At 46.9% G+C, this 13,370-nt stretch overlaps 1 protein-coding gene across 3 annotated transcripts in view; it reads left to right on the top strand.

Moving 5' to 3' along the window:
- Positions 1-13,370, top strand: part of LOC147433588 (vacuolar protein sorting-associated protein 26B-like) — a 129,119-nt gene that overhangs the window by 75,286 nt on the left and 40,463 nt on the right. For all 3 annotated transcript variants that reach the window (XM_086490263.1, XM_086490262.1, XM_086490264.1), the window contains 5 exons: positions 552-663; positions 1,449-1,515; positions 1,605-1,649; positions 1,769-1,824; positions 1,901-2,076. In XM_086490263.1, the coding sequence (XP_086346389.1) occupies positions 552-663; positions 1,449-1,515; positions 1,605-1,649; positions 1,769-1,824; positions 1,901-2,076 (456 nt within the window). The remainder of the gene's footprint in view (positions 1-551; positions 664-1,448; positions 1,516-1,604; positions 1,650-1,768; positions 1,825-1,900; positions 2,077-13,370) is intronic.

Genomic DNA, 13,370 nt, shown 5'->3' with positions numbered 1-13,370 from the left:
CAAAAAAACCCAATACTTGAGGGAATGCTCTACAGACACCTAAATGCAGTGGTAAGGAGGATGTGCACTTAATATGTGAAATTGAAGCTCAACGTTCTAGAGATAGAATGAGGAGGTGGCTTTAAACTGGGCAGCCAAGCTCCTGCTTTCAAACTTTTAGAATCTCAGCCATGATTGGGCACTTTAATGCCTGAGAGGTTCTGGGCACTGCCAGAACACTTTTTGCAATGTGGAAGCCTTCCTATTTTCAAAAATTTGAAGAAAGCAAGCTTTGTCCAAGCAATCAAAATTGTGTCATTCAATACCACACAAAAAGGTAATGCATGGGTGCACACCTGTTTGTCTTTGAACTTAGGGTTTTAACTCAGTTTTTTAATGGCTTCACAAAATCCATTGAATTCAAATATCACCAGATTTTTGGCTTCTTTGATCTGCTGCCTTATTAGAAACCAATTATCCTGATTTTCAGATTGTAGTTTCGTGGCAAGTAAGGGGAGGAGAAAGGGTTCTAGAGAAGGGTGTGTCTAACTTTTAACACTGCTTTGTTGCAGTTAAGGAGCTTGATAATCCTGGAGAGATTTTCAGCATCAAGAACTATTCATTTGACTTCCCGAATGTTGAAATGCAGTATGAGTCATATGTTGGTCTCAATGTTGTGCTAAGGTGTTGTCTCCTTTCACACCGATGACGTTCCTTTTCTTTGTTGTCACGAGTACTTGAAACAAAATAAAGAAGGTTTGTGTTTGGCATAAAAATTAGGAAATATAGGCTGATAAAGTTTTAATTATTATTTTATTTCACAACGAAAACACAGTTTCTACATTAGTGGATTGTTTAAAACAAGCTTTGTTTTGCTATTATTCAAGTAAATCAAGCTTTCTGTCCAGGCATATTCTGCACTACAGAAAGATTAAAGTTTTTCACAATCATAATGAAGTTAATAATTGCAAGCTGACAGCCCAAGATGTGTTGCAAAGTGGCTTACCCCCGTGGAAAGAAGTGAAAGATTCCATAGGCTTAAAAAATGAAAAACTGTTATCATGTATTAGTTGGTGTCATGGGCACACCAATTTTTGCAAACTTCTTGCAGTGTCTTTTAAAATTTCTATTCGTATTGCTTCAATAGAATTATCAGGGTGTTAATCTTCTTACAAGTTGATCTCAAATCACCATGGAAACCCCTTTAGCCTTTTATTTTTTATAATGTAATGTTCCATCATATGCGGATGTTCTTGAACAATTGTGGAGTTGGAAAACTTGTGTGGTTTCAAATTGAATTGGCTTTTCCCACCAACATAATTGTTATTAAACTCTTGAAACTCTTAATAATGACAAAACATAGGCTGTTGCTATGCTGTAGTCCCTAGAGTGCACCCCCTTGGCTCAGGATAGCAGGGTTGCAGCCTGAGTCTACTTGTATCACTATTTAACACTTCTCAATGCCACAGGTATGTTTTGAAGCTGACAATTTCCAGAGCATTCGGTCTATCTATAATAGTGTACAAAGATTTCTGGGTATGATGCAATTTATTTTCTCACATTTATGGCTTGATCTTCATGGTTACGTCTTTCATTTTGGAAGGAAATTCCTTCATCTCTTGCAGGTGAGGAATCCGTCACCAGCTCCAGAAATCAATAATAGCATCAAGGTAACAAATACTTGTGCGACTGGACCAAGTGATGTGTCTTTTTCTTTGAAATGCATTAACAACGCTCAAACCTTCATTCATTTAGTTAAAGGTACCTTGGCAATGATGCAATGTTGCAGATGGAGGTGGGAATTGAGGATTGCTTACATATCGAGTTTGAGTTCAGCAAGAGCAAGTAAACTTTTTTCTTTGCTTTGTCATTAAATACATGATTAAAGAATTTGAATATGTCATGGTACTTTGTCTTTCAGGTACCATTTAAAGGATGTAATAATTGGTAAAATATACTTCTTACTTGTGCGGATTAAAATTAAACATATGGAGCTCGAAATCAGACGGCGTGAATCGACTGGTTCTGGAGCTAACACGTTTCATCAAAGTGAGACCCTTGCAAAATATGAGATCATGGATGGTGCCCCTGTTCGAGGTTGGTTTCACTAGTCTTTCCAAGGAAAAGTGTGCATATGTGTGCAAGCTTGGGAACACACGCGTGTGTATGTGTGGGTGTACGTGCCTTTTAGATGTTAGTTCATCTTCTGTGTGTGTGTGTGTGTGTGGAAAACGTGGGGCTCGTACACTTTGCATTACATCAAATTCGACCAAAGGCCAATATGCAAGATATATGTGGAAATATGTACAACACGTCATAGGGATAAAACGCCCATACAACCACAAGATACATCCATAATAAGATACATTCAATCTTCAAAAGTGGTATAGAAGCCACTGGCTGCGTGAAGCCTACACAACATAGTAACAGGGAATGGCTATTTTCAAGTCTCCGTTCCCCGTTCCCATCCCAATTTCCCCTTCCGACTCCCCATTCCGTGTTTCAAACTGTAGCCTGCTAGAGAGTCACTTTCACTTTCATATGACAGTAGTTTACAGTTGGGCTTTGGTCGGTTGGTCTTTGGTCTGGTCGGTTCACACTTGGGTAGAGACACGTGGCAGGGTGGTCTAGTGGACATCGTGGCCAGGTCACCACCGCCACCCAGTGGGGATAGACTTAGATGATGTTCTTTATGAGCCGTTGGTGGCTCTTGATGATTGTACATATGAGTAGTCGTTTTGGGCCAGTGGCATTATCTTTGTAAGTAGTAGTCGTCTAGAGTGGGTCTTTACACAGAGCACGTCTGCACCATCCTGGCACATCTGAGCCTCGACACCCCCATTGTACCTGAGAGTCGTGGGCTGGAGCTGAGTGTGCTGCCACGCCAAAGTCTGTATCAGTCTTTGAGATAGTCGAGTCATATGTTCTGGTCTGCTGTTGTGTCTTTGAGAGCTCTATTGACGTCTATTGTTTCCTTTTTGTTCATCTTTTGAGGGAGATTCAGTCTGTTTGAGTGAGATTGTCATGCACATTGCACTGAGGACCACCCACTGTAGAGAGCACGACACGTTATCCGCGCTACAGGTGCTCTCACTTTGGCGATCACGGTGGGACCTCAAAGGAAGTCTCACTCTTGTGAGATAGAATCGTGAAGCTAATCGGTTGTTACCTGGCTTTGCACACTTGCTTACACTGAGTAGATAGTCTACAAGTCCTCTCTCGCCCTGGTCCAAGTCCTGGTCCTCGTCCTAGTCCTAGTCCTCGCCCTTGGTCCTTGGTCTTTGGTCCTGGTCTAGTCCTAGCCCAGGTCCAGCCCTCCTCGTCCTGCCAGCTAGGTGGTCTAGTCATTGGTCTTGGACCAGGTGGTCTAGCCACTATCCTCACTTGTTCTGTGTTAGACCTGTGCTCTTCACTGTTCACTGCATGACACATACAAGGCGGTCAATTGAGCGTCAAAGCGCACTATTGAGCCCTCTGAAGCACTATAACAGAAGACGCCCGGTGGTATCTAGTAGAAGTCCATTAACCTCATCAACCTTACCTCCACATACACCATCCCCCATTCCTTCATCTCCCATTCCTTCATTCCCCATTCCTTCATCAGGTTCCACATCTTCCAGATCACCTTCTCCAGTAAAGCTCTCTCCTATTCTGCTACAACAAGGGGCCATGGAGGCGTTGGCTAGCGTGTTGGCCAAGGTAAACATCAAGTTCCCCACCTTCAAAGGACTCTCCTCGGAAGATGCGGACGACCATGCATGGAGGTTCGTATCTCTCTGTAGAGGACATGGTCTTAACAGGGAAGATGCTTATCTGGTACTTTTTCCTTCCACCTTGGACGGCTTAGCAGACAAATGGTACAGCCAGTTTGCAGAGAATCATTTTGCAACTTAGGCAGACTTAAGACAACAGTTCTGTGCAGCGTTCAAGCCGGGCGACTACCAAGAGAAAGTGTTGGATGAGTTGGCCAACATGGTGCTCCAGCCAGAAGAGACTTTTGCGGAGCTTATGACCAAAACTAAGTCTCTGGTTGCCAAGCTTCCCCAGCAACCCGGTGAATTTATGGTTAAGAAGTGGGTGGAGAAGGCGCTTCCAAAAACCTCTTAGCAAAAACTCCGGGAGAGCCTCCGACCTGATGCCACTCTGGAGGAATTCATCGCAGCTGCTACTAGAATAGAGGGGGCTAGGAAGTTGTTCAACAACTCTCCTCACATAGATACTCCCTCTGTGTTCTCTGAAGGAAGTCCTGCTGATCCTTTGACTTCCTTGCGCAGGGAACTCGAAGCCCTCAAACTACAACGCGCCCCCAAGAAGAGAAATCAATCTCTCTGAGACAAGAGAAACCATCGCACCTGGAGGCTTTCGATCAAATCAAAAGAGAACTAGAAGAGCTTCGGTCTCAGCAGGAGACCAAAGCTATGGTATGGTGCAGCTCTTGTCGCTCTCCTGGACATCCTCCACAGGACTGTCCCCTTCAGGCTTATTGCCACTTCTGCGAAAAATCTGGGCACGAAGATAAGGATTGTTACTATATCAAAGGATTGCGGCAGATACAACAAAATCTAGGTCCTTCTCTCCAACAAAGGCTAGCACCTGCATCCAACATGGTCTCACCCTACGGCCATCAAAACCCGTTGCCTCCTCTGCTAACAACACCCCCTATGCAGCAAGGTATGCACAACAACTTTGCACCCCACAGTTTTTATCATGCCAGTACTCCCTCAGTTCCCCAAAGTTTCTACACCTCAGCCTCTAGCACCATGCAACAACAAGAGCAGCGACCACCTCGTCCCCCGTTTCATCCGTCTAATCGGCCAATCCTATGCTACAGATGCGGTGAATATGGGCATTACCAAAGTAAGTGTCCTTTACCTGAAGGGTCTCCTTCTTGCAGACATTGTCCGGAGTCTAAGGACCACTACAGTAAAGATTGTCCCAAACAAAGAGCATCCTCATCTTCAGGCCCAAATCAAAATCAACAAGAGTTTACATTCCCGAAAATCAATCTAATCACAGTGAACACCACCCCTTAGCCAACACCTGCTACACATACAGTTCAGCCACAACAAGCAGCAGAGCCTACTGGGGTGCTCACTCGAGCACAAAGAGCAGCCCTGGGTTTAAGTTTGCCAACTGGACCATCTGGTCCACTACTTTAGCAACCTGTTCAAAATGTCGCACCCGTAAATGGTGCAAAGAATAAGCCAATCTCTATGCTTTCGGACATTGATGGAGCCTTCCTGGCAGCAGTAGCTGACTTGCAGCAGGTCAAAGTTTCCGAGGAGGCCCAGGTTGTAGAAGCTAGGCCCACTGCGGAAGCAATCCTGAAGAACACCTTTGAGCAAGTATCTCTTTATGAGATGCTTCGGCTAGATGCAACTCTTAGAAGTGACACCCTCTCAATAATTCAATCTTTGTACCCTTGTACAGGGCCTAGTGGCGGGCACCTACTTGTGCAGCCCCTGGAGTCCTACATGATTTCATATCGAGCTGCTCCCCTCACTGACTATAAAAGTCCACGTCTTACTGTATCTATTCTTGGGCAGTCATTCTCAAGCGTCATAGTGGATGGTGGGTCTGGAATCAATCTAATGCTTGAATTTACCATGTCAGCCTTAGGTCTGCAGCCTACTCGCCCTGCTCCGTTCACTGTTACATTGGCAGACCAGAGGACATTCTATCCTGTGGGCATAGTAGAGAAGGTGCCTTTGAAGGTACAAGACTCACATTTAGCTTGGATTTTGTGGTGGTCAGTCTTCCTCAGGTGGAGGAAGGATTTCCCTTGCTGATTGGTAGACCATGGTTGCGGCATACTAAGGCACTTCATGATTGGGGAAACGACGCCATGTGGATACACACTCCCGGCTCCCAAATGCAACCAATCCGGCTTGAAGGAGGGATGGATCCAGTGGCTCAGCACAGCTCATTAACAGTGCAGTCCAACCCCGACCCTGAGCAGCCCATCCCACCTGACGGGTCTGACGAGGACCTGCTATACAGTGGTTGGAAGCTACCACTTCGATGCCATGCTACATGGTCTCTACTCAAAACTTACTTGTGCCGCCAGTAACACTCTCTCTTCAAAATCCTCAGGAGGACACTGATGTCCAAAGTCCTACAGCAGACAGTACAGTAGTCGAAGAAGTAAGTGTGTCAGCTCTCATGCGTCGAATGACCCGCCGTTGGAAGCCCTCGGTCTTGGGGAACCTATAACACATCACCGAAGGGGGAAGAAATCTCCTCTGCATGCACTAGCCAAAGATTTCCCCCTTCCTGGAGCATCTCCCAAGTCGGACACCCTTCAAAAGCACTCTGTCATGACGTCTGCATCTGAAGATTTACCCTTCGAGGAGCTCCCACAGGGATGGTTACAAGAAGAGTATGGAGAGTTTCCAATCGATCAAACACCTGCACATGATGTCTTGAAGCTCCAAGAGGCAGCTCACCTCTCATCTTCAGAAGCACCCTCTCCAGCTACAACCCCAGACCCGCCGGTCAGAGAAGTCAACCCGTGAGATCTTGACCACCCTCAGCACGTACTGTTAGCAGCTTGGTTATGGGAGCATCCCGCATTACTAAATCAAGTAGTCTCTTTCATACACTCTTTTAAAGATGTTTTTGCTTGGTCCTACAAGGATTTAGAGGGGATTCCACCAGAATTGGGTGTCCACACTATACCTCTGGTTGAAGGGGCTAAGCCTGTAAGAGGCCGAGCTTACAACCTTTGTCCACTTCACAGTTATTACTCATCACCATGCCCTGCGATATCTGCTCAACAAGCCGCAGGTTGCAGGTAGAGTATGGCGATGGCTACTCTTATTTCAAGAGTTCGATTTTGAAGTGGTACTCAGGCCCGACAAACACCATGTCCTCGCCGACCACCTTTCTCGCGTTCACACTGGTGAAGAAGCAACAGGGGTTGCTGACGACTTTCCTGATAGCAGTCTCTTTAAGGTGGATACCACACCAGAATGGTACGGCGATGTTTTGCATCTGCTTTCTAGTGGCCTCTACCCAGAGAATGCTTCTCCCCTGCAGAAGAGACGCCTGTTGCTGAAGTCTAGGCCTTTCACTCTCATTGGGGGCCAGCTATACAAATCAGGGCAGGATGGTGTTCTAAGGCGTTGTGTCTCCCCTCATGAAGTCGAGTATATTTTAGAGGATGCCCATAGTGGTCCCACTGGTGGCCATTACCCTGGCCATATTACTGCACAAAAGATTCTCCAGTGTGGCTTATGGTGGCCCTATATTTTCCGCGATGCAATTGCCTATGTAAAGGTATGTGATGTATATCAGCACTGTGGCCCTAAACCAAGCAAACAGTCAAACCGTCCTCTGCAGGTCCCTATGGCATGGCAACCCTTTGAGAGATGGGGCATAGATTTTGTAGGCCCAATTACTCCCTCTGCCCAACCCGGCAATCGGAAGTATCTCTTGGTATTTACCGACTACGCAACAAAGTGGGCAGAGGTACTTGCGACAACAGACTGCACTGGCACTACGGTAGCCAAGTTTCTCTATGAAAATATTTTGTGTAGGTTTGGATGTCCCTTGGAAATCACCAGTGACAGGGGTAGTCACTTTGTGAATGAAACAATTTCTACCTTGCTGGCCAACTACAAGATTTTTCATAGAAAATCTTGTTCCTATTACCCTAGAGCAAACGGGCAGGCAGAGAGTACTAATAAGGTTCTGATAGCACTCCTACGGAAAGCATGTCATCTTCATCCCTCGACTTGGGCTCAAGCTATCCACGGTACACTTTGGGCATATCGAACTTCTTTCAAAGCCACAACTAATCACACCCCATTTCAATTGGCTTTCGGTTTGGAAGCGATAGCACCTTTCGAATTCAACTCAGGATCCCCGCGAGTGGGGAGTCTTCGTGCCAATGGAAATTTGGGGTCGGCATCTGTCTCTCGTCTTTTCCTTTTGGAGGAAAGCCGAGGTTTGGCTTCACTGGCTCTAGAAGCAGAGCAGCTTCGTCGTAAAGCCTGGCATGATCGCCATCTCAGGAAGCCGCAAATAACGCAAGGAGCACTGGTGCTACTTTATCAGGCCAAGTTTCTGAAAAAAGCAAGAAGTTGGTCCCAGCATGGCAAGGACCATATAAGGTGATGGAGATTCTACCCCACGGCGCTGTACAATTAGCCACTCTCGAAGGAGTTTCTTTGCCTTTAGTCAATGGATCTCGGATCAAATGCTATCATGCTTAAGAAGCCGCTCAAGGGTCTAACCGCGCGACAATCAAGTGTTGAGCTTCGCCGACTCCTGAAATTTTAAATAGCCTCGGAATCACTATCTTCCGCATCTTGTTGTTCCGTTTTATCTCATCTCTTAGACCCTCTCCTTAGACAGCTCTCCTTCTGCAGACTCTGTTAAGCTCATAGGTTTGATTCTGGACTTGGATCAACTCTATCCTTCACTCTCTCTGTCTTCAATCCCTGTCGGTCTTGGACATAACCAAATCCCCTCAGTCCTCAATCTCCACTCAGTACCTTTTCTCAGCTTTTGCCTCTCAAGTGAATCATAGTTCTTTGATATGCATAAATGCCTTTGTATCATTGAGTGGGGTATTTATGAAAGTACTTCGCGTTTTATCTGCCACTGCTCATTCTTTCTCAGTACCTCGAAATTATCCATGCTTTCTATTAATCAAGTCTATGTATTGGTCGTCGCTAAATCTTTAAGATCTTTGGGATAGTTCCTACGTGTTAAAACCCCCTCTTTATTTTTTCTACCCTCGACTTTGTCTATCCTCTCAACCCCCCATCCCTAATCCTAGCCCTAGTGCTTTCCCTATCCCCTCGCCCTAGGCCCTAGGCCCTAGCCTTGACCTTACTCCCATCCTCGCCCTAGCCTTGGCCTGCTTCGCCCTTGACCTAACTTATCCCTCGCCCCTAGCCCCTAGGCCCTCACCCCCTATTTGCTTGCCCCTAGCTCCTCACCCCCTCACCCTCGCCCCCTTATCCCTCAACCACCCTCACCCTTTCGCCCTCACCCCCTATTCCTCGCCCTAGCCCCTCGCCCCTAGACCCTCACCCCCTCGCCCTCGCCCCCTAGCCCCTCGCCCTCAACCCCTATTCCCTCGCCCCTAGCCCCTCGCCCTCGCCCTCTTATCCCTCGTCCCTAGACCCTCACCCTCTCGCCCTCGCCCCCTAGCCCCTCGCCCTCAACCACTATTCCCTCGCTCCTAGCCCCTCGCCTCTCGCCCTAGCCCCCCTCACCCTCTCGCCTTGTCCATCCCCTTGCCCCTAGCCCTAGCCCTCCCCTTCACCCTCTCGCCCTCGCCCCTAGCCTCTAGCCCTGGTCCCTAGACCTAGCCCTTCCTCCCCTCGCCCCTCGCCCTAGCCCTAGTCCCTCGCCCCTAGCCTCTAGCCCTGGTCCCTAGACCTCGCCCTTCCTCCCCTCGCCCCTCGCCCTCGCCCCTCGCCCTTCGCCTTTAAAAAAAATAAAAATAAAAATAATTAAATAATAATAATAATAATAATAATAATAATATATATATATATATTTATTTATTTTTTTATTTTTTTATTTTTTTATTTTTTTTTAAAAAGCAAGCGCCGCGTATCTGCGAAACGCAAGTTGGGCGGTTTCTCACTTCTTAGCAAGGGCATATTTTACCTGCGAAAAGCAACAAAGAAGAGGAGAGAACGTTTTACATGCAAAAAGCCAACGCCAAAAGTAGAGAGCCTTTATTATAGCCTTGGTACTCTGTTTAGTCCGTCATCTAGTACCGAAGTGGGTCTCACCCTTTTGCTCTTGCTACAGTGGGACTCATCAATCAGTATAGATTCTCAGGCACACTTGATAAAGATGGTTAGAACTCGCAATAAAGAAAAGCATCTCCAATCTGAGGAAGAGTCCTCGGCCTCTGGGATAGCTCTGACAGTAAATCAGATTACACTCCTAGTTCAGAGCAGCTTTCAGAGGAATCTTCAGAGGAAGAGTCGACCCAGTCAGTCACTGCTGACAAGTGGCTGACAGGGTCACCACTCTCCAAGTACCTCGCCCGTCTGGTGCCCTCTCCAAGGTACCTCTAATAATGATATATCATTTACAGGCTCCGAATCCAGCACTCAAGGATGTGTTCTCTCAGCAACAACTGATACACTTGGGTCTTCAAAATTTGGCTCAGACCGATTTGTCTGCCAATATCTCTACTGCCAAGCTATGTTCCCTCTTGCTAACTTTTCCAAAGCTGAATGATACTGCACTTACAGCAGAGGATATAGGACAGGCTATGGGAATATTGACTGTGTTGGCACCTCTACCCGCAACAAAAACCTTCTCGAATCTCTCACCAGAAGAAACTGCAAATGCTTGTCAGGAACTTTTGCTGGACTCACATCCAGACTATCACAGGAGTCAGCAACTGTATTCAGTGTTACAGTATTATTTTTTACTTCGAGCACCTGAAAGAACAGGGGGGGGTTCCATCTTCTCCAAGTTCTCCAGCAATATGCGATGCTCTTTTTTGTCTCTACCACTGCCTGCCATACCCATTTCACAATTTGCTATTTAAAGCGCTACAGGACAGGGCAAAGCGTTTTCGGACTCAGCGTAAAGGCAAAGCGGAAAGGTTCAATTGCTATGCAGCGCCTATTATGTATTGGGTAGTACAGATTATGCAGCAAAAGACAGATGCAAAAGCAGTTCTCACCCTTCAAGATGATCCAAAAGAGCAAGAACGTTCCAAAATGGCCAAAGGGAAAGGCATCTTGCGCAAGAGGGCAAAGGTACAAAAAGATTCATCTGAGCAGCTGGCAACACTATCTTTCTCAGAATCACAGGTCAAAATCTCGGACGTCCATACTACAACACCAGCAGTGCGTATGTCTACTTCAGTGGCCACCTCCACTTTCACACCACCTCTTGTGAGTAGTGTTGCAGTCACTAAAACACAACCTCCAGTTGTGTCGCCAGCACCGCGTACTACTCTTACTGCTAGGGCACCGAAGGATACTGCAGGGGCATCTAGCTCTGGGGCGCCTACATCTGACAAGCATGACATGTATGATACTTTTGCGCCTCAGGCCGACAGACTTTTAGAGGCAGACAGAAGAGCCATTTCGACGATTATCAATGCAGCCCTCTCATTGCAAGGTACCAACGGTATGCATCGCGCTTGCTATGACGGTATGACAAGGGAAGTGCAAACGCATCTTCAACGAGCGATGGATAGGGACAATTTCATTGCTACAGCTCAAGATCGCATAAGAATCTTAACTCAACAGGTAGTGGACCTCAAACATATTGTCCACACTCAGCAAAAACAGTTAAAAGAGGCAAATGATATGACCGCAGCAGTTCAGGACCTCTCTCCGGTGGTACATACACTATGTCCTTCTTGCGCAAAATACCAAGCTGTAGCCATTTCACAAGCAGTTCCAGCTACAGCTACAACTACAACCCCGGTTTCTCAGCAAGTTCCTGCTATGGCAACACAGGTACCAACACAGACGGACGTTTCCAAAGCACATTCAGGGGATTCTCAAACAGCAGAGAAAGCAAATCCTACCAAAATGGAGTCTAAACCAACAGGATTGGTCTCATCACACTTTCAGGGTCCCTCTATGGCCTCCCCCTCCCAGTCTCCATCCTTTCCTCAGCACTTCTATGGCTTCCCGGGATTCCAACAACTTGTTCCACCCTCGCAGCCTGCGCAGTCTTTTCCTGGGTTTCCACCAGCTCCACCTACTCACAGTCAACCGTCTCACATGACGCAGCCTGCTGCTCATGGGGTGGCTACTCCATACCCGATGTACCCTCCTCATGGCCACTACCCCTCACCATACACTTGGCCTCCATCTCCTTACCCACCTTACTATGAGCCTCCTCCACCTCCTCCTCCATCATCTGACCACCAACAGGAGATCGCCGATATTTCAGTTCTTCAGTTCCGCTCTCCGAGACGGGCAGCCTCCTCCACATCCTCCTCCATCATTCGACCACCAACAGTAGATCGCCGATATTTCAGTTCTTCAGTTCCGCTCTCCGGGACGGGCAGCGGTCTTGTGGCGGGCAACATGTAGCCTGCTACTACAGTGTCACTTTCACTTTCATATGACAGTAGTTTACAGTTGGGCTTTGGTCAGTTGGTCTTTGGTTTGGTCGGTTCACACTTGGGCAGACACACGTGGGAGGGTGGTCTAGTGGACATCGTGGCCAGGTCACCACCGCCACCCAGTGGGGATAGACTTAGATGATGTTCTTTATGAGCCGTTGGTGGCTCTTGATGATTGTACATATGAGTAGTCGTTTTGGGCCAGTGGCATTATCTTTGTAAGTAGTAGTCGTCTAGAGTGGGTCTTTACACAGAGCACGTCTGCACCATCCCGGCACATCTGAGCCTCGACACCCCCATTGTACCTGAGAGTCCTGGGCTGGAGCTGAGTGTGCTGCCACGCCAGAGTTGTATCAGTCTTTGAGATAGTCGAGTCATATGTTCTGGTCTGATGTTGTGTCTTTGAGAGCTCTGTTGACGTCTATTGTTTCCTTTCTGCTCATCTTTTGAGGGAGATTCAGTCTGTTTGAGTGAGATTGTCACGCACATTGCACTGAGGACCACCCACTGTAGAGAGCACGACACGTTATCCGCGCTACACAAACGCGAGTATCCAAAACAGGGAATGGCATTTCATGCATGTTGCCGTTCCCCGTTCCCCGTTCCGATTTCCCGTTCCTAGTAACTATGCTACACAAATCTGCCAAAAGCTTTGTCCACCTCTGACAGTGTAGTGAAACTGTGTAAAACATGTTATATACCAGAATCGATTGATCGCAAAAGAATCTGTTAAAAACCATCCTGTAGTAGCTCATAAGAACCATGGACTGAGATTCGAGAAGCCTCTATAATGTGCGTCCAAAAATACTGCATCCAATCCATCAAATCTCTATGATACACCAAGGATAAGAATGCAGATATCCACTTGCCCCTCCACTTACCTCTTCCTAAAGAAAACTGCAAGATAAAAATATCAGCCCATCCCTCAAGGGTATATCAAGAAATCTCTATGGTCCAAGAGCATAGAAGTGGGTTTGCAACCACATGGATAACGGAAACATCTTGGTGAAGCAAAGCTTGCTGAATAATCAAACTCCTCAACTAAACGAGGAGACTCAATATCTTGCTGCCTCACACTAGTGCTTACTGTGAGAGGCACCTATGATTCGGATCTCCAAAGAATCAACAGACTGCTAAAATATACACACCTGGGGCACCTCAGGCTTAACTTGAAGTGCCTTCAATTGTCTTGATCTTTGTGCTCTATCTGTCGGTCCAACTGTCGTGGCTGAGTTTTTGGCTCCTGGTCTGGTAAGGTCTCATGAAGAGGCCTATCCAGAGGCTGCTCTATGAGGTCTCTTGGGAATTTCCGTGACGTTAA

Source organism: Adiantum capillus-veneris, chromosome 19 (assembly GCF_014529385.1).
Source record: "Adiantum capillus-veneris isolate H3 chromosome 19, ASM1452938v2, whole genome shotgun sequence".
Classification (NCBI taxonomy): domain Eukaryota; kingdom Viridiplantae; phylum Streptophyta; class Polypodiopsida; order Polypodiales; family Pteridaceae; genus Adiantum; species Adiantum capillus-veneris.
This window is presented reverse-complemented; position numbering and strand designations above follow the sequence as displayed.